The sequence below is a fragment of the Oncorhynchus keta genome, unplaced genomic scaffold (genome assembly GCF_023373465.1).
Source record: "Oncorhynchus keta strain PuntledgeMale-10-30-2019 unplaced genomic scaffold, Oket_V2 Un_contig_16216_pilon_pilon, whole genome shotgun sequence".
Classification (NCBI taxonomy): Eukaryota; Metazoa; Chordata; class Actinopteri; order Salmoniformes; family Salmonidae; genus Oncorhynchus; species Oncorhynchus keta.
The window spans coordinates 489-20,885 of record NW_026279772.1 but is presented as its reverse complement, the minus strand read 5'-3'; the positions used below and the strand labels follow the sequence as shown (position 1 = coordinate 20,885).

The window sequence follows — 20,397 nt, the reverse complement described above, 5'->3', positions numbered from 1 at the left end:
GGCCTCCACTGCCACCCTCTTGTTGCCCCTGACGCTGCTCTCCTCCTGGTCGTACATGGGACACATGTAGGCTGTTCGTCTCAGGGCGTAGATGTCCACCTCGTCCTCGTCGTCCCACGGCTGGTAGGGTTCCTGGGAGGGAACAGCTGACTTGACCAGACGGGGTCTCATCATGGCCAGCTCTACGTCACGGGGGATATGCCTCAGACCCAGGCTAGACCTCTGGACTCTGACTCCTTTAAATTACATTACATTATGTTAAATTCATTTATTAGTAATTCATTTATGAATGTTTAAAAACATTAAAATCACCTTCCTGGTCGTACATCAGCCATCAACATACATTATACAATATTGACAATATATTCAACAGACAAAATGTGTCATTGCACAAAGAGAAGTGCTGACCTTTCTTTCTCTTCTTCTTGGTCCTTTCATCCCAGGCGTTGGCACTGACAAGGGACACGTTGCCCTGGCCCAGGGAGGGCAGCAGTTTGGGCCGGGGGCCACTGGGGGTTTGGGGACCTTCTTTGGAGAAGGAGCATCCCTCTGGGCTCTCCTGGCCAGCAGGGGTCCTGTCTGGACGAAGGCCTCAGGCCTGATGATGTCCCTGGGTGGGCTGCTGCTCCCTCTGGCAGCCTCCTCTGGCTGGGCAGCTTTCGGCATGGAGAGAACAAACACATTGTTTCTGAAGCTGCATGACTCTGAAAGGGCCGGCTCCTCCAGGGTCAGAGGGCAGGTAGGACGGGACTCAGGCTGGACCAGACTCACTGCAGGACAGGTTGGACGGGACTCAAGCTGGACTAGGTCCACAGTGCTGGTAGTGGTGCTGTCAGGACTGGAAGGTTGGGACTCAAGGATAACGGGACAAACACGATTACTGGGCCTCACTTTTCTCCTAGTGGTGTTCCGAGGGTTTCTAGGCCTCCCCTCAGGTCTGCAAGGCTGTTTATCAGGCTGGACCAGGCCAACGGGGCTAACAGGCCGTCTAGTGGGGCCCACAGGGTTACTACACCTCCTCTCAGGTCTGGAAGGCTGTTCATCAGGCTGGACCAGGCCGACTGGTCTAACAGGCTGTCTAGTTGGTTGCTGAGGGTTGCTAGGCCTCACATCAGGTTTGGAAGGCTGTATCATCATGCTGGACCAGCTCAACTGGTCTAACAGGCTCGTCTAGTGGGTTGCCGAGGGTTGCTAGGCCTCCCCTCGGGTCTGGAAGGCTGTTTATCAGGCTGGACCAGGCCGACTGGTCTAACAGGCTGTCTAGTGGGTTGCTGAGGGTTGCTAGGCCTCCCTCAGGTCTGGAAGGCTGTTTATCAGGCTGGACCAGGCCTGGTCTAACAGGCTGTCTAGTGGGTTGCTGAGGGTTGCTAGGCCTCACATCAGGTTTGGAAGGCTGTATCTCATGCTGGACCAGCTCAACTGGGGCTAACAGGCCGTCTAGCTGGGCGCCGAGGGTTGCTAGGCCTCCCTTCGGGTCTGGAAGGCTGCACATCAGGTTGGACCAGGCCTACGGGGCTAACAGGCCGTCTAGTGGGTTGCCGAGGGTTGTTAGGCCTCCCCTCGGGTCTGGAAGGCTGCACATCAGGTTGGACCAAGCTGACTGGTCTAACAAGCCTTCTAGTCGGTTGCCGAGGGTTGCTAGGCCTCACTTCAGGTCTGGTGATGCTGACAGGGATTCTAGGTATCATTGTCTCAGGCTGGTACAGGCTCTCTGGGCTGTTGGGCCGGGAATCAGGCAGAAGCTTGTATTTCTTCAGAACCTCAGTGAAGGAAAGGTCCTTGTTGCGCCTGCGTCTGTTGGTTTTGGCAGGTAGCTGGGAGCTGCTGCTGTTAAACCAACCGGGAGACTCACGACATCCAGCCTGGACAGGAACCAGGGACTGGAGGTCTCTCCTCTTTCTCTGGGCAGCTGTGGGCCTCTTGGGCCTGATTTCATCAGGAGGGGAGCACGAGGTACAACATGCAGGGAGGGGAACGCTGAGGGCCTGAAAGAGGAGGCCATCACTGGGGCCTGGCTGACCTCTTCTCTCTCCAGCAGCACTCTGTTAGAAGGACAGAGCAGCGGAACACCGATGGACCTTGGTCCTCCAGACCCATTCAGGTTGAGCCTCCTATTCATCATTCACTGGTCTGCAGGATTCTAATCAGAATGTTCCTTCTAGTCTTGAATACTTGGAATAGGAAGTGGCTTTCAGCACCATTAAACTCTATAAAAAGAGAGCCACGGGAACATATGTGTTTAGTATTTGGGGAAAAAAAAAAAAATTCATCACATTCACTTCTGAGTTTAAATAATTATTTGGAACAAGATATATTCATTAAAATTTAACAACTTTGTTCAATTCATTTCTAATAGCTTAGATATAACTGGTGCTCAATAAAACTGTCTATCCCCTCATTTATCTGATAAACAGGCAGACAGGTGTACTTACCGTTCACCTTGTAGTTCAATCAGCTAATGATCCGTCATTTCACCAGCGGCAGCTTGGTGTTTGATCATTACGTCATCAGAGGCATTTTGTATTGTGACGCAACAATACCAAGCATCAACCTTCCTGTCATGGCTGCCCCTGTAGTTTAATATGTCAACGAAGTGTATTAATCAATCAGACAATCAAACCATCAATGAATGACTGAATTAATGAAGCAATTTCTAATAAATCAGCTTAAGTGTACTGACATAATTAATGGACGAGACTAACCATCACGAAAACGCATCAAATCAATGATGCGTAAAAGTAGATTCGCTCACACATAGTAAAGTTTGACAACGAAACCACTTTAGTGAGTTAATAAACTAGCCAAGACTTTGACGAGGTACATTTATCCCAATACTGCATGACAGGTTACTTCTATATGAGGAACCTGCGACCAGAAAGACTGTTCTGCCGTTTTATATAAAATAATCCAACAGGCCATCTTCTTCTACAGTAGCATCTTACTCTTTCCTGTGTTCATCTCCCTCGACTAAATGTATCTATTCTGTGGCCACCACACGTTTTATATGTCATGTTTGTCTTGTAGCTGACAGTGGGGTGAAGACAGGAGCGCAGTTCAGCTGACACGAAGGCGCGGACTGGGGGAATCCGACATGGAGACCTGACGCCACTTTTACGCGCACTTTCGGATTGGTCTACTTTAAAATGAACATAAATATAATCGTAATTTACTGGAGGTTGGGCTAAGTGTTCAAGTGTTGGTTTTACACATGTTGATATAGAGAAATATAGTCTAATAGTGGATCGGCCTTCTGCAGTGTTGTTGGGGTAAATACAACTGCTGGTGTGCTTTGGCCTCTATTCTTTTTGCATGTTATTATTTTACAATATTTCGGAATTCCTTGTCTCGTTTATTAAACAATTACTTATTCAATAATTATTTGGTTTATTTAGTTTATCTTGTTTACATGAAGTAGCCTTTGGCCTGACCATAGAAATAAGAATGAATAGAACAGACATGGAAGCTCTAACCCTGGCAAATGACTGGTACTTGTTTTTCTATTTGGGATCCCCGTTAATTTCTGCCAAGGCAGCAGCAACTCTTCCTGGGGTCCCGCAACATTAAGGCAGTTACGGTGCATTCGGGAACGTATTCAGACTCCTTGACTTTTTCAACATTTTGTTACATTACATACAGCCTTTTTCGAAAATGGATGAAAAATGTTTTAGCTAATGTATTATATATATATATATATATTTGTAAAGTATTTACATAAGTATTCAAGTACTCGAAATTGATCTCGGGTGCATCCTGTTTCCATCGCTCCTGAGTTCATTTGTGGAGATGGTAGAACCTTCCAGAAAGAGAACCATATCTGCAGCACTACGACTAATAAAGGGTTTTATGGTAGGAAGCCACTCCTCAATTAAAGACACATGACATACCGCTTGGAGTTTGCCAAAAGGCACCTGAAGACTCTCAGACCATGAGAAACAAGATTCTCTGGTCTGATGAAACCAAGATTGAACATGATGGTGGCAACATCATGCTGTTGGGATGTTTTTCAGTGGCAGGGCCTGTGAGACTAGTTAGAATCGAGGGAAAGAGGAACAGAGCAAAGTACAGAGAGATCCTTGATGAGAACCTGCTCCAGATCGCTCAGACTGGGGCGAAGGAACACCTTCCAACAGGACAATGAACCTCATCACACAGCCAAGACAACGCAGGAGGGGCATCGGGCCTTGTCTCTGAATGTCCTTGAGTGTCCTTTGCCTTGATGACAGCTTTGCACACTTAAAAAAACACATTTTTTTTTAAAGGGGACGATCAGCTTATTATAATATAATAATATAATAATATATTATTGTGGAAAGATTGTTGCTTTCATCAATGTAATTGTCTGCATCATTTCCAATCCCCCATATACTTTTTTATTACATACCTTTATTATTCCTCCCAAACCCCACCACCCTTCCCCCAATTGGAGTAAACTAATAAACAATAACACTTAGGCTACTACCTTCAGTTTATACATCTTATACGTATTTTACAGACACAATCTATTTTACAATAGTTATATTTTGTTTGTTTTTAGTCCTTCCTCTATTTCTGATGTCCATCCATTTTGAATTTCTATTTTCCATATATTTTTCAACTGTGCTGTGATGCTTCACAAAATTACTGAAGCTTTGTATTCTCATAGCTTCTACAGATTATAAATAAAATAAATAAACATTTTTGCTAAATGAATGATATTATTGATTGATTATGGCTTTTCAAATCACCCAGTATTGCTCTCTGCAGCGTTAGGACAAGGCAAATGTTACAATTCTTCAGCCTTCCTGGACCTGCATCAAAATAAATGACCTAATGACTCTGCCTCCTCACAGCAAAATCTGCAGAGCTGGGAAGACTGTATCCCCCATTTATATAACATTTGATCGGTTGCAAGAATTTTGTATAGTAATTTAAATGGACAAATTCGAAGTTTTGAATCCGCCGTTGTTTTGCGTATCAATTCATAAACCTTGTGCCATGGAATCGGTACATCGAAAATCTCTTCCCATCTATTTTGCAATTTATATGGCACAGCTGTCCGTTTTTTGGTCCTTCAATTAAATTGGTGAATGTTTTTATTTATGACACTTTTCTTTAACCATTTATGTTCTTTAATACAGGGCCGACATACAAGTTCCTTACTTTTCCCCTTCTACTTGCCTCTTCCATTTTTGTGGTAATGCTGCAATTAGTTGGTTGTAATTTTGGGAAGAGCAGAAATGTCCATATGTCTGTGTTCGCTGCATGTGTGACAACTCCACCAGTCCTATTTATGATATCATTCACTAAAATTATACCTTTTTTAAATATTTATTCGAAAAAGTTTGTTTAATCAATTAGTATTGTATTATTTGTTCTGTCTTTTCAGGTGGATTAAACTGAAATTACAACCAATTTTCTAAGGCTTGTTTAAAAAGAACGATCTTTTGGAGATTATTTCCTTTTCAAACAACCGAAAGTGAGCAGGTGTAATCTGAATAAAGGGAAAATGCCCTTCTTGAACATAGGATGAGACATTCCTACCAATTTACTAGAGAACCAGTCTGGATTTAAGTATAACTTTTGTATGACTGATGCCTTTAGTGAGAGGTCTAATTCTCTAATATTGTAATGACCTGACTAGATCATAAAGGAACAATTGTCCAGACAGCGAGTTGAGTTTACGAATGTACGGTTTATTAACCCAACTCCCCACAGGCTACTGTTTGGCCGTAGCCGACGACAAATAAATGAAGGATACCTTATAAACCAACCGTGACCTTCTCATGTGAAAGCCAGACATAAGAGAGAGAACAACGTCTAAACCTGGTCTTAACTTCCAATGCTCCCAGCCCAACCCCCCTCCACGCCTCTCCACCAACCACCAGGAAGCCCGGCATCAGAACGTTCCAGGCATTCCCGTGATTGGCAGATATCAGGTTGATTGGCATGTCGGACCCCGCGAACACTGGGTACTGGTAAGTACAACACAACCAACTAATAGCCTGATACATAACACACAGCTGTCTGTCTGGGTCGCTTCAATATTCAATCATTTCTGCCCACCGAATTCATATTCGTTATAAACTGTAAAAAATGAACCACCGACATAGTAAATATTGCAAAAGAAAATCAAATGATTTTTACTAAAAATAAAAGGTTTCTGCTTTTGAACACATTTTCGACCGAATCCAAGGTAATATGCTGCTAAATTTTAAACGAATATTTCTAAGTAACAACCAACAACTTAAAAATATGATGTTGAAATGATCATTATTGTGTTGGACTGACATGCCAGATCTAGTTATGAACGTCAGTTGTGCTTGGAACATTTCAACAGACGTCGTCTTGATCTTTCTCCTCTGGAAAGGCCATGTGGCAGGTAACGACCAAACTATCACTTGGAATGTAGTTTGGATCTACACACATGTTTTCAACGAAATGTCAAAAAATATTCGTTAAATAATATTCTTCAAGTACGAAAAGCCTTTAGCTAGTTATATTGCCAGAGTAAGTTCTATATTAGCACGTTGATAAACGAGCTAGTTAACTTCCATGATGTCTGTATAGTTAACTAGTGATGGGCATGCTACTAGCTAGTTGACTTCCATGATGTCTATAGTTAACTAGTGGTGGGCATGCTACTAGCTAGTTAACTTCCATGATGTCTGTATAGTTAACTAGTGGTGGGCATGCTACTAGCTAGTTGACTTCTATGATGTCTGTATAGTTAACTAGTGGTGGGCATGCTACTAGCTAGTTGACTTCCATGATGTCTGTATAGTTAACTAGTGGTGGGCATGCTACTAGCTAGTTAACTTCTATGATGTCTGTATAGTTAACTAGTGGTGGGCATGCTACTAGCTAGTTGACTTCCATGATGTCTGTATAGTTAACTAGTGGTGGGCATGCTACTAGCAAGTTAAATGATGTCTAGCTAGTTGACTTCCATGATGTCTGTATAGTTAACTAGTGGTGGGCATGCTACTAGCTAGTAAGTTAGCAGTGCATTTCTTGCCTCAGTGCTGTTTATAACTTTTGTCATTTTTGTGTAGGTTTTATATGAACGGAAATAGCTATGTAACATATTAGCTACCTAGGTCACCAAAAAAATGCATCGTCAGCAACATTACAGTAGAACTGAACACATGTGCCCCTGCAAGGTAATGTTTTCCTGCTTGGCAAGCTAACGGAAACTCACCCCATTCCGTACAAACTTGTTGCAACAGCGACATTCAAACGAGACTAGAAAGAAAACTAAGTCAAAATCCGGGGTGTGAACTAGGTTTCTATTCATGCGTTGATCAACATGGTAATGCCTCTATAGTATTGGAGAAAAGTTGCATCTTGATCTGTCATTTCATAACGTACAGCACGCATAAATCAACGATTTCTGTCTTACAATCTCTCTCCACCAGGTGTATCACTTCTATCATCCTTTAAAAACAAGAAATGGGCAGTGACTGGGGGATACCTAGTCATTTTTTTCGTCAAACCTTCAAATAGGTATGTAATGACACATTATATAAACTCTTTATAGTGTTTTATTTACATTTTAGAGGCGATGAAGTGATAAGATGGACAGATCGAGTGGAAAAAAGGTCCATTTTCCCACACATCATCTCTCCTTCTCACTATCACGCATTAGTTTCTCTTCCCCACCTGCCATTTTGAAAAAGACCAGACGGGGCTCATTTCCTGCTTGAATTATGCAGAAACGGGCAGCGTTTAGGTCATGTAATTGATTCTGTTAGAAAGGGGAGACATTGTGCTTTACAATGGTATTGACATTACAGTCGATCTGGAAGTATTACGTTTTTGGGGCGCTAAAATAAGGGCAATTGTACGGACCAAGGCGATGTACGAGTTTACGTGAGTTTACGTTAGCTATCTAAAGCTGAAGTCATTTGAGTGTTATTTTCCTGACATTGTCATAGGTTTTAATACAACTTCTCTTCTTTAGGTATATAGGTGTTCAGACGTTCCTGAGTACTGGACAGACCATATTTTCCAGAATACATTGACAAGGTATGTCAATATATTCAAATGTCTGTGTTTTCATTGTAACTCACATAAGGGCTTGTAGGGCCCCATTATTTCCGCAATGTTGAAAACTCAAGAGGGAATCCAGAAATTGAAACAGAATACAGGTTCCCCTCGGACAGGATACACAGGATATTTTTTTCTTACAGTAACCTAACATTATTGTGAATAATAGGTATTAGATATATATATTTTTTTATTTCGCCTTTATTTAACCAGGTAGGCTAGTTGAGAACAAGTTCTCATTTTTCAACTGCGACCTGGCCAAGATAAAGCAAAGCAGTTTGACACCTACAACAACACAGAGTTACACATGGAATAAACACATACAGTCAATATTACAGTAGAAAAGGAAAACAAAAAGTCTATATACAGTGAGTGCAAATGAGGTAAGATAAGAGAGATAAGGCAGTAAATAGGCCATGGTGGTGAAGTAAATACAATATAGAAATTAAACACTGGACTGGTAGATGTGCAGAAGATGAATGTGCAAGTAGAGATACTGGGGTGCAAAGGAGCAAGATAAATACAGTATGGGGAGGAGGTAGATGGATGGGCTGTTTACAGATGGGCTATGTACAGGTGCAGTGATCTGTGAGCTACTCTGACAGCTGGTGCGTAAAGCTAGTGAGGGAGATATGAGTCTCCAGCTTCAGTGATGTTTGCAGTTCCTTCCAGTCATTGGCAGCAGAGAACTGGAAGGAAAGGCGGCCAAAGGCTTTGGGGATGACCAGTGAGAGATACCTGCTGGAGCACGTGCTGCGGGTGGGTGCTGCTATGGTGACCAGTGAGCTGAGATAAGGTGGGGCTTGACCTAGCAGAGACTTGTAGATGACCAGAGCCAGTGGGTTTGGCGACGAGAGTGAAGCGAGGGCCAGCCAACGAGAGCATACAGGTCGAGGTGGTGGGTAGTATATGGGGCTTTGGTGACAAAACGGATGGCACTGTGATAGACCGCATCCAATTTGTTGAGTAGAGGGTTGGAGGCTATTTTATAAATGACATCGCCGAAAATCAAGGATCGGTTGGTCAGTTTTACGAGGGTATGTTTGACAGCATGAGTGAAGGATGCTTTGTTGGGAAATAGGAAGACGATTCTAGATTTCATTTTGGATTGGAGATGCTTAATGTGAGTCTGGAGGGAGAGTTTACAGTCTAACCAGACACCTAGGTATTTGTAGTTATCCACATATTCTAAGTCAGAGCCGTCCAGAGTAGTGATGCTGGATGGGTATTTTATGTACTGTATTTTTAAATCAACCAAATGGATTGAACGTTAAAGCAACAAAAATTTAACACAGTATTGTCACGTTCTTTCAAAATCGAACCCAGAAGCAGACCAGGACAAGGAGAGTAGGAAGAAGGTGAGTATTTATTGACAAGTGAATGGGTAGATATATCCAGGTGACGTAGCGGGCAGCGGTGGTGAGTTGATGGGAGTAAATAGGTGGATCCAATGGGGTAGCGGAATCCTCCTCCGACCAGGCGGGAATGGGGTAAATGATCCGGGTGAGCAAACAGACTCAGGAAGCGGGATTCGTGACAGGTATTCTGGAAAGGAAAACATAATTTGGGGAAATCGGACAATAATTTCATAGGGCTCTATTAGTGTTTTACTCGATGCATTGTCCCAGGCAGGTATTGACAATGTCTTCCTTATTTTAGAATGAGAGAGCATATGGGGGCAGCAGGTAGCCTAGTGGTTAGAGCGTTGGGCCAGTAACCAAAAGGTTGCTGGATCAAATCCCAGAGCTGACGAGGTAAAAATCCGTTGTTCTGCAACAAGCAACAAGGCAGTTCACCAACTCTTCCCTCATTGGCTGTCATTGTAAATAAGAATGTGTCTTAACTGACTTGCCTACTTAAATAAAGGTTACACAAGTAATAATATGTTACAGCTTATGTTACACAAACAATGAATTGATTTCATCTTCATTCCTTAGGGATCAATCAGGCTGCATTCAAGTACAAATATGTGACAACCACAACATTGTGAGTGCCAAAATGGCAAAGACCTTCTCATATCGAAGACAAGATGTCGTTCAGGCCCTTCCTGTGAAGGACTTCAAAGAATGAATGGCCAGCCCTGTTTGAGCCCACTCAGGTACAAAATACAGCTGAATGAAAATAGTAGGTCAAATGATTATATTAATAATTATATTAATTTAAATATTTTGTGTTGTCTTGACCTAATATTCTAATCTACAATTATACAGTTGAAGTCGGAAGTTTACATGCATTTAGGTTGGAGTCATTAAAACTGGTTTTTCAATCACTCCCCAAATTTCTTGTTAACAAACTATATTTTTGTCAAGTTGGTTAGGACCTCTACTTTGTGCATGACACAAGTAATTTTTCCAACAATTGTTTACAGACAGATTACTTCACTTATAATTCACTGTATCACAATTCCAGTGGGTCAGAAGTTTACATACACTAAGTTGAGTGTGCCTTTAAACAGCTTGGAAAATTGCAGAAAATTATGTCATGGCTTTAGAAGCTTCTGATAGGCTAATTGACATAATTTGAGTCAATTGGAGGTGTAACTGTAAAAGTCTGACTACAGTTTGAAACTGCACATGGGGACAAAGATCGTCGTTTTTGGAGAAATGTCCTCTGGTCTGATGAAACAAAAATAGAACTGTTTGTCCATAATGACCATTGTTATGTTTGGAGGAAAAAGGGTGATGCTTGCAAGCCGAAGAACACCATCCCAACCGTGAAGCACGGGGTGGCAGCATCATGTTGTGGGGGTGCTTTGCTGCAGGAGGGACTGGTGCACTTTACAAAATAGATGGCATCAATAGGTAGCAAAATGATGTGGATATATTGAAACAACATCTCAAGACATCAGTCAGGAAGTTAAAGCTTGGTCGCAAATGGGTCCAAATGGACAATGAGCCCAAGCATACTTCCAAAGTTGTGGCAAAATGGCTTAAGGACAGCAAAGTCAAGGTATTGGAGTGGCCATCACGAAGCCCTGACCTCAATCCTATAGACAATTTGTGGGCAGAACTGAAAATGCATGTGCGAGCAAGGAGGCCTACAAACCTGACTTAGTTACACCAGCTCTGTCAGGAGAAATGGGGCAAAATTCACCATACTTATTGTGGAAGCTTGTGGAAGGCTACCTGAATTGTTTGATCCAAGTTAATCCATTTAAAGGCAATGCTACCAAATACTAATTGAGTTTATGTAAACTTCTGATCCACTAAAAATGTGATGAAAGAAATAAAAGCTGAAATAAATAATTCTCTCTACTATTATTCTGACATTTTACATTCTTAAAATAAAGTGGTGATTCTAACTGACCTAAGAGGGAATTTTTACTATGATTAAATGTCAGGAATTGTAAAACTGAGTTTAAATGTATTTGGTTAAGGTGTATGTAAACTTCTGACTTCAACTGTATATCTCACTGGGTCAGGGTATTTCATTCTCCATTTACCTACTAATTCCAATATATCCATGACATTCATGGAGGGTGATAGTTTTGTAGTGTGATTTCCTTTCTGGTCCATAGAGGTACTTAAGACCGTAATAAAATCTCCCAACATAATTATAGTTGCTTGTAGAATTGATACATTCTTATATATATTTCAAAGAAGCTTGGATCACCATTATTCAGACCATATAGGTTAATAAGCCATATCTGTTTATTGTCCAATAACATATTTAAAATCATCCATCTACCTTGATGATCTGTTTGGACAATTTGCACATTTGGATCAAAATTACTTTTAATTAAAACCATCACCCCTTTTGAATTTCTTTGCCCATGGGAGAAATATATTTCGCCCCCCAGTCCTTTTTCCACAAAACTTCATGGAAAATTGTTGAATGAGTTTCCTTTAAACAATAGATATTATATTCCTTCTCATTTAGCCAGGTAAATACTGATCGTCTTTTCGTATTATCTGCTAAGCCATTACAATTGCAACTGGCTATACTTATTTCACCACTTACCATAATGAGACACAACTTTCAATTATATTTCTCAAAATATATGTTTGCAAATATAACATGATGATTGTCTATATAGCAGTACCATGATATTTACATTGCTACTAAGTAAACCTCCAATTGGTCCCCACTATTCCACCCGCTAAAAGCCCTCCTCTTCCCGAGTTGGTTTGTCATCCCAATGCCCGGCAGACCCCCCCCACTGAAAGACTGCCATCCTTCGAAAGAGCACACAGTTTTACAGAACAGAAGTAGATCAACCGCCAAATGCATTTCCATCGCCCTCACCTCGATTTCTATTATATATAGCCATCAAAATATACATTTTTAAAAATCCTGTTTCTTATTTTCCAGAATCTGGAGGCTCAGAATCTGGAGGCTCAGAATCTGGAGGCTCAGAATCTGGAGGCTCAGAATCTGGAGGCTCAGAATCTGGAGGCTCAGAATCTGGAGGCTCAGAATCTGGAGGCTCAGAATCTGGAGGCTCAGAATCTGGAGTGCTGCTCTTGGTCTCTGACCGCATTTTGGCTGCATACAGACTGCTTACAGCAGGCACATAAAACAGTTAGGGACTTCTCCTTAGTATCTGGGTCATTCAGGTGGGTGTCTAGGGTTGTGGGTTGTGGACCGTTCCATCAATATAGGATCATAAATAAATCAATTAGATATATCATTTATTTTAAAAATGTAGTTCCCCATGATAGGACAATAAATACATTACATTTAGAATTAATTTGAAAACACTGTTCCATCATGATAGGACAATAAATAAATAAAAAGTATATCCATCATCTGAACAACATTGAAAGCTCTCTCACTCCCCCACTCACAGCAATACATTGGTTCAGGGATATGCAACCATTTCTGTTCTCACTCAACGCCCAACTTTCCCAAACATAAAAGAAAACACACCACACCGTCCACACATACTGTGTCTTCTGTTTACTGAGTTTTTATCTTCACCATGTTCAATTAGTGCTTTTGTGTTCCAATTAGTTCTATTTGAAGATGTATAGAAAAGCCATATTTGTTATTGTATTATTACAATCCATAACCGGACTAGAATTGTGTTTCATCATTTTCCTGGTCTATAAGAACCTTTATCATTTTTAAAATAACCATGGGGTAGTCTGTGTCTCTGAACAACTGGTTATCAATATATAGTTTATCGATGACGAGAGCTACTCGTTTCCCTTTTAATCTATTTTCCTTATATTGGATACAGAACTTTACGCCGTTCTGCAATTTCCTTCGGAAACTGGTCATTCATGACAATTTTGGTCCCAGCAAGTCTTTTACCCAGGCTTTTAACCATTATTTTATCTTTATAGGAAGCAAATTTGGCAAAGATTGGGTGTTCATACCTCTGCCCTCTGTCTGAAGCAGTGTACTCGTTCCAGTTGGATTTTGACGATAGCTTGGCGTGTCATCTGAAGCGCTGTAAGGAGGAACTCTGTAACTACAGATTCAGGAACTTCTCCTTCTTTCTCTTGGATACCTGTAAGTACCAGATTCTCTCTCATGGATCTAGTCTGTATGTCCAGGAAGGCTTCTCTCAGAACGATGTTCTCCTTTTTAAGTTCATTCACTTCTGTTTTAATCTTATTGTCCCTTTTTAGCTTGTTTGTTAGCTTCTCCAATGTAGCAGCCCTTTTCATCACTCATCTCGAGGCCTTCAACTCTTTTATATCCTTACTGACTAATTCAAGTATACCCAGTTTGTCATTAATTGATTTTAACAGATCGGTTTCGACCTTTACCATCCCGGTGGTGAAAATATTAAATTGTCTGTGTCTAGAAGAGTCACGTTTTCATTTTTAAAATCTGTTCCCCTGTCTTACTCTCTGTCATGTTTGGGTGTTGCTTGTTTTTGTAATATTTGTCGATACATTTCTCTAGTCTTAACATTTGTTTTGTGTTATTATCCAGATCGAAGGTTATCATGTGTAGTGCTAATATTTTAGTCTGACTTGCCGATATTGAATATTACGTTTTTATCTTGAGTGCTCTATATAACTATGTTCAGTCCATCATTACCTGTCTCAGTCCCACCCTTACCTGTCTCCTACCACTGTATAAAGCTCTGCACACTCTTGGCATTCTCTCAACCAGCTTCATGAGGTAGTCACCTGGAATGCATTTTAATTAAGAGGTGTGCCTTTTTAAAAGTACATTTTATGGAATTTCTTTCCTTAATGTGTTTGAGCTAATCAGTTGTGTTGTGACAAGGTAGGATTGGTATACAGAAGATAGCCCTATTTGGTAAAATACCAAGTCCATATTATGTCAAGAACAGCTCAAATAAGCAGAGAAACGACAGTCAATCATTACTTTAAGACATGAAGGTCAGTCAATACAGAACATTTCAAGAACTTTGAAAGTTTCTTCAAGTGCAGTGGCAAAAACCATCAATCTCTATGATGAAACTGGCTCTCATGAGGACCGCCACAGGAAAGGAAGACCCAGAGTTCCCTCTGCTGCAGAGGTTCATTTCATTAGAGTTACCAGCCTCAGAAATCTGCAATCAACTGCACCTCAGATTGCAGTCCAAATAAATGCTTCGCAGAGTTCAAGTAACAGACACATCTCATCATCAACTCTTCAGAGGAGACTACATGAATCAGGCCTTCGTGGTCGAATTGCTGCAAAGAAATCACTACTAAAAGACACCAATAAGAAGAGACTTTCTTGGCCCAAGAAACACGAGCAATGGACATTAGAACCGGTGGAAATCTGTCCAAATTTGAGATTTTGGTTCCAACTGCTGTGTCTTTGTGAGACGCAGAGTAGGTGAACTGATGATCTCTTCATGTGTGGTTCCCACCGTGAAGCATGGAGGAGGAAGTGTGATGGTGTGGGGGAGCTTTGCTGGTGACACTGTCAGTGATTTATTTAGAATTCAAGGCGCACTTAACCAGCAGCGTTACGCCATCCCATCTGGTTTGCTCTTAGTGGGACTCTCAACAGAACAATAACCCAACATACCTCCAGGCTGTGAAAGGGCTATTTGAACAAGAAGGAGAGTAATGGAGTGCTGCATCAGATGACCTGACCTCCACAATCACCCAACCTCAACTTAATTGAGATGGTTTGGGATGAGCTGGACCGCAGAGTGAAGGAACAGCAGCCAGGAAGTGCTCGGCATATTTGGGAACTCCTTCTAGACTGTTGGAAAAGCACTCCAGGTGACTACCTCTTGATGCTGGTTGAGAGAATGCCAAGAATGTGCAAAGCTGTCATCAAGGCTAAGGGTGGCTACTTTGAAGAATCAATAGTATAAAATATACTTTGATTTGTTTACCACTTTTGGTTACTACATGATTCCATCTGTGTTATTTCATAGTTTTCATAGTTATTTCATGTGATGGGAGGACCAAGAAGAAGAAAGGTTAGCACTTCTCCTTGTGTAATAACACTTTTCATTATACCACTGGCTGTAACTGTAGGTTAACTATTGATTTCAGGAAAACGCCAAGGAGTGTGGAGATGCATCTCAGATCTACCTGTCTGTCTCTCTCTTCTTCAACGGTCTCACTGCCTCCTTCACCTGTCTCAAGGCCTCCACGCTGGTTTTCTGATGACAGACAGACAGCTACCTAGCCTAAACCCTGCCCCCTTCTGAATCGGTATCTCCCTGGAATGTTCCAGAATGCCTGAACTTAGCGCCTGCTGCTGTTTGTGTCATCTTTATCAATCAATATGACTATATGATTTAAGTAATTATATTGATAATCTTGGCTGGGACTGAGAGGAATAAGCTGGACTGAGTCCATGTTTGAATAAGAGAGCTGTTGACTGACTCCATGTTTGATGACTTTACAATCACAGAGAGACTGACTCCATGCTTGTTGACTTTACAATCACAGAGAGCTGTTGACTGACTCCATGCTTGATGACTTTACAATCACAGAGAGCTGTTGACTGACTCCATGCTTGTTGACTTTACAATCACAGAGAGCTGTTGACTGACTCCATGCCTGTTGACTTTACAATCACAGAGAGATGTTGACTGACTCCATGCTTGATGATTAAATGTGGGCTGGGTTTTCACTGTTGGAAATGGATGGACTGTTTCAGGAAAAACCTTCAAGTCACGTATCATATATGCAACCTAAGACTTACTAAACCAGTTGACCAGGTTGGCTTACTACAACACAAGAACCATTACTGACCACCTACTTCTGTGTTGGACTACTAGGTGGAACAGTCATTCTGTTAGAAGGAACAACGTTACAATGTGATGGACTACTAGGTGGAACAACCATTCTGTTAGAAGGAACAACGTTACAATGTGATGGACTACTAGGTGGAACAGCCATTCTGTTAGAAGGAACAACGTTACAATGTGATGGACTACTAGGTGGAACAACCATTCTGTTAGAAGGAACAACGTTACAATGTGATGGACTACTAGGTGGAACAGCCATTCTGTTAGAAGGAACAACGTTACAATGTGATGGACTACTAGGTGGAACAGCCATTCTGTTAGAAGGAACAACGTTACAATGTGATGGACTACTAGGTGGAACAACCATTCTGTTAGAAGGAACAACGTTACAATGTGATGGACTACTAGGTGGAACAGCCATTCTGTTAGAAGGAACAACGTTACAATGTGATGGACTACTAGGTGGAACAACCATTCTGTTAGAAGGAACAACGTTACAATGTGATGGACTACTAGGTGGAACAACCATTCTGTTAGAAGGAACAACGTTACAATGTGATGGACTACTAGGTGGAACAGCCATTCTGTTAGAAGGAACAACGTTACAATGTGATGGACTACTAGGTGGAACAGCCATTCTGTTAGAAGGAACAACGTTACAATGTGATGGACTACTAGGTGGAACAACCATTCTGTTAGAAGGAACAACGTTACAATGTGATGGACTACTAGGTGAAACAGCCATTCTGTTAGAAGGAACAACGTTACAATGTGATGGACTACTAGGTGGAACAACCATTCTGTTAGAAGGAACAACGTTACAATGTGATGGACTACTAGGTGGAACAATTCTGTTAGAAGGAACAACGTTACAATGTGATGGACTACTAGGTGGAACAACCATTCTGTTAGAAGGAACAACGTTACAATGTGATGGACTACTAGGTGGAACAATTCTGTTAGAAGGAACAACGTTACAATGTGATGGACTACTAAGTGGAACAACCATTCTGTTAGAAGGAACAACGTTACAATGTGATGGACTACTAAGTGGAACAACCATTCTGTTAGAAGGAACAACGTTACAATGTGATGGACTACTAGGTGGAACAACCATTCTGTTAGAAGGAACAACGTTACAATGTGATGGACTACTAGGTGGAACAGCCATTCTGTTAGAAGGAACAACGTTACAATGTGATGGACTACTAAGTGGAACAACCATTCTGTTAGAAGGAACAACGTTACAATGTGATGGACTACTAAGTGGAACAACCATTCTGTTAGAAGGAACAACGTTACAATGTGATGGACTACTAGGTGGAACAGCCATTCTGTTAGAAGGAACAACGTTACAATGTGATGGACTACTAGGTGGAACAACCATTCTGTTATTTAATTGTATTTATTTATTTCACCTTTATTTAACCAGGTAGGCAAGTTCAGAACAAGTTCTCATTTACAATTGCAACCTGGCCAAGATAAAGCAAAGCAGTTCGACACATACAACGACACAGAGTTACACATGGAGTAAAACAAACATACAGTCAATAATACAGTATAAACAAGTCTATATACGATGTGAGCAAATGAGGTGAGATAAGGGAGGTAAAGGCAAAAAAAGGCCATGGTGGCAAAGTAAATACAATATAGCAAGTAAAACACTGGAATGGTAGATTTGCAATGGAAGAATGTGCAAAGTAGAAATAAAAATAATGGGGTGCAAAGGAGCAAAATAAATAAATTCATTAAATACAGTAGGGAAAGGGGTAGTTGTTTGGGCTAAATTATAGGTGGGCAATGTACAGGTGCAGTAATCTGTGAGCTGCTCTGACAGTTGGTGCTTAAAGCTAGTGAGGGAGATAAGTGTTTCCAGTTTCAGAGATTTTTGTAGTTCGTTCCAGTCATTGGCAGCAGAGAACTGAAAGGAGAGGCGGCCAAAGAAAGAATTGGTTTTCGGGGTGACTAGAGAGATATACCTGCTGGAGCGTGTGCTACAGGTGGGGGATGCTATGGTGACCAGCGAGCTGAGATAAGGGGGACTTTACCTAGCAGGGTCTTGTAGATGACATGGAGGCAGTGGGTTTGGCGACGAGTATGAAGCGAGGGCCAGCCAACGAGAGCGCACCGGTCGCAATGGTGGGTAGTATATGGGGCTTTGGTGACAAAACGGATTGCACTGTGATAGACTGCATCCAATTTGTTGAGTAGGGTATTGGAGGCTATTTTGTAAATGACATCGCCAAAGTCGAGGATTGGTAAGATGGTCATTTTTACAAGGGTCAGCATGAGTGAAGGATGCTTTGTTGCGAAATAGGAAGTCAATTCTAGATTTAACTTTGGATTGGAGATGTTTGATATGGGTCTGGAAGGAGAGTTTACAGTCTAACCAGACACCTAAGTATTTGTAGTTGTCCACGTATTCTAAGTCAGAGCCGTCCAGAGTAGTGATGTTGGACAGGCGGGCAGGTGCAGGTAGCGATCGGTTGAAGAGCATGCATTTAGTTTTACTTGTATTTAAGAGCAGTTGGAGGCCACGGAAGGAGAGTTGTATGGCATTGAAGCTCGTCCTGGAGGGTTGTTAACACAGTGTCCAAAGAAGGGCCAGAAGTATACAGAATGGTTGTTGTCTGTGTAGAGGTGGATCAGAGACTCACCAGCAGCAAGAGCGACCTCATTGATGTATACAGAGAAGAGAGTCGGTCCAAGAATTGAACCTTGTGGCACCCCCATAGAGACTGCCAGAGGTCCGGACAGCAGACCCTCCGATTTGACACACTGAACTCTATCAGAGAAGTAGTTGGTGAACCAGGCGAGGCAATCATTTGAGAAACCAAGGCTGTCGAGTCTGCCGATGAGGATGTGGTGATTAACAGAGTCGAAAGCCTTGGCCAGATCAATGAATACGGCTGCACAGTAATGTTTCTTATCGATGGCGGTTAAGATACCATTTAGGACCTTGAGCGTGGCTGAGGTGCACCCATGACCAGCTCTGAAACCAGGTTGCATAGCAGAGAAGGTATGGTGAGATTCGAAATGGTCGGTAATCTGTTTGTTGACTTGGCTTTCGAAGACCTTAGAAAGGCATGGTAGGATAGATATAGGTCTGTAGCAGTTTGGGTCAAGAGTGTCCCCCCCTTTGAAGAGGGGGATGACCGCAGCTGCTTTCCAATCTTTGGGAATCTCAGACGACACGAAAGAGAGGTTGAACAGGCTAGTAATAGGGGTGGCAACAATTTCGGCAGATAATTTTAGAAAGAAAGGGTCCAGATTGTCTAGCCTGGCTGATTTGTAGGGGTCCAGATTTTGCAGCTCTTTCAGAACATCAACTGAACGGATTTGGGAGAAGGAGAAATGGGGAAGGCTTGGGCGAGTTGCTGTGGGGGTGCAGTGCTGTTGACCGGGGTAGGAGTAGCCAGGTGGAAAGCATGGCCAGCCGTAGCAAAATGCTTATTGAAATGCTCAATTATGGTGGATTTATCAGTGGTGACAGTGTTTCCTATCTTCAGTGCAGTGGGCAGCTGGGAGGAGGTGTTCTTATTCTCCATGGACTTTACAGTGTCCCAGAACTTTTTGAGTTAGTGTTGCAGGAAGCAAATTTAGAAGGAACAACGTTACAATGTGATGGACTACTAGGTGGAACAACCATTCTGTTAGAACAGGGGTGTCAAACATACGGCCCGCGGGCCGGAATCGGCCCCAAGGAGGTTCGATCAGGCCCGCAGGATAATTTGAAAGTGGAAAAATGCATAAAAGACATGGAATTAATATTTTTAATTCGCTGCAATTCATGGATTATCCGCTAAGGGGCGCACTCTTTCCATCAGAGTAGAAGACAAGCCGCATCACTGAGACAGACTGAAAACAGCAGACGGTATCAATGCGCCATCTGCTGCTTGTTACGACGTTGTTAATACTCTTGTTAATGTCTCTACCTCTCCACTACACCCTCATTAGCCAAAATGTCGTTATCCAAACGGAGAAAAGTAGATAAGGAGTGTAGAATTTTCAAAGAAAAATGGACCACGTCCTATTTATTTACAGAGATGCACGGAAAACCTTTGTGCTTGGTGTGTTTTGCAAATAAGTTTCGGTATTGAAGGAATATAATATTCGACGCCACTACGAGACTCATCACAGCGAAAAATATGACGGCTTGCAAGGACAACTGAGAAGAGATAAGATTAACGAATTGCTGGCGGGTCTGAGGAAACAGCAGTCAACTTTCATCCAGAGCCGAGAAGTCA

General features: G+C 41.9%; 1 protein-coding gene and 1 long non-coding RNA gene across 5 annotated transcripts; one reads left to right on the top strand and one right to left on the bottom strand.

Annotated features, from left to right (window-relative positions):
* Positions 1 to 103: 103 nt before the first annotated feature.
* Positions 104 to 1,137, bottom strand: LOC127919274 (nascent polypeptide-associated complex subunit alpha, muscle-specific form-like). The gene is made up of 2 exons (XM_052502795.1): positions 409 to 1,137; positions 104 to 236 (listed from the first exon to the last, which is right to left on the bottom strand). Exons 1-2 carry the CDS (start codon positions 1,135 to 1,137, stop codon positions 204 to 206), a joined length of 762 nt encoding a protein of 253 aa, XP_052358755.1. The 3' UTR covers positions 104 to 203.
* Positions 1,138 to 5,869: 4,732 nt separating this feature from the next.
* On the top strand, positions 5,870 to 15,565 carry LOC127919275 (uncharacterized). 4 transcript variants are annotated; one of them, XR_008102412.1, is made up of 7 exons: positions 5,870 to 6,172; positions 6,317 to 6,358; positions 7,395 to 7,482; positions 7,940 to 8,004; positions 9,963 to 10,123; positions 13,314 to 13,482; positions 15,447 to 15,565. It is a non-coding gene; the product is annotated as an uncharacterized LOC127919275 (long non-coding RNA). The 4 variants fall into 4 exon arrangements; XR_008102411.1 differs by lacking the exon at positions 5,870 to 6,172 and having other exon boundaries at positions 6,183 to 6,358; positions 13,369 to 13,482; XR_008102410.1 differs by lacking the exon at positions 5,870 to 6,172 and having other exon boundaries at positions 6,183 to 6,358; positions 13,366 to 13,482.
* The last annotated feature ends 4,832 nt before the right edge of the window (positions 15,566 to 20,397 follow it).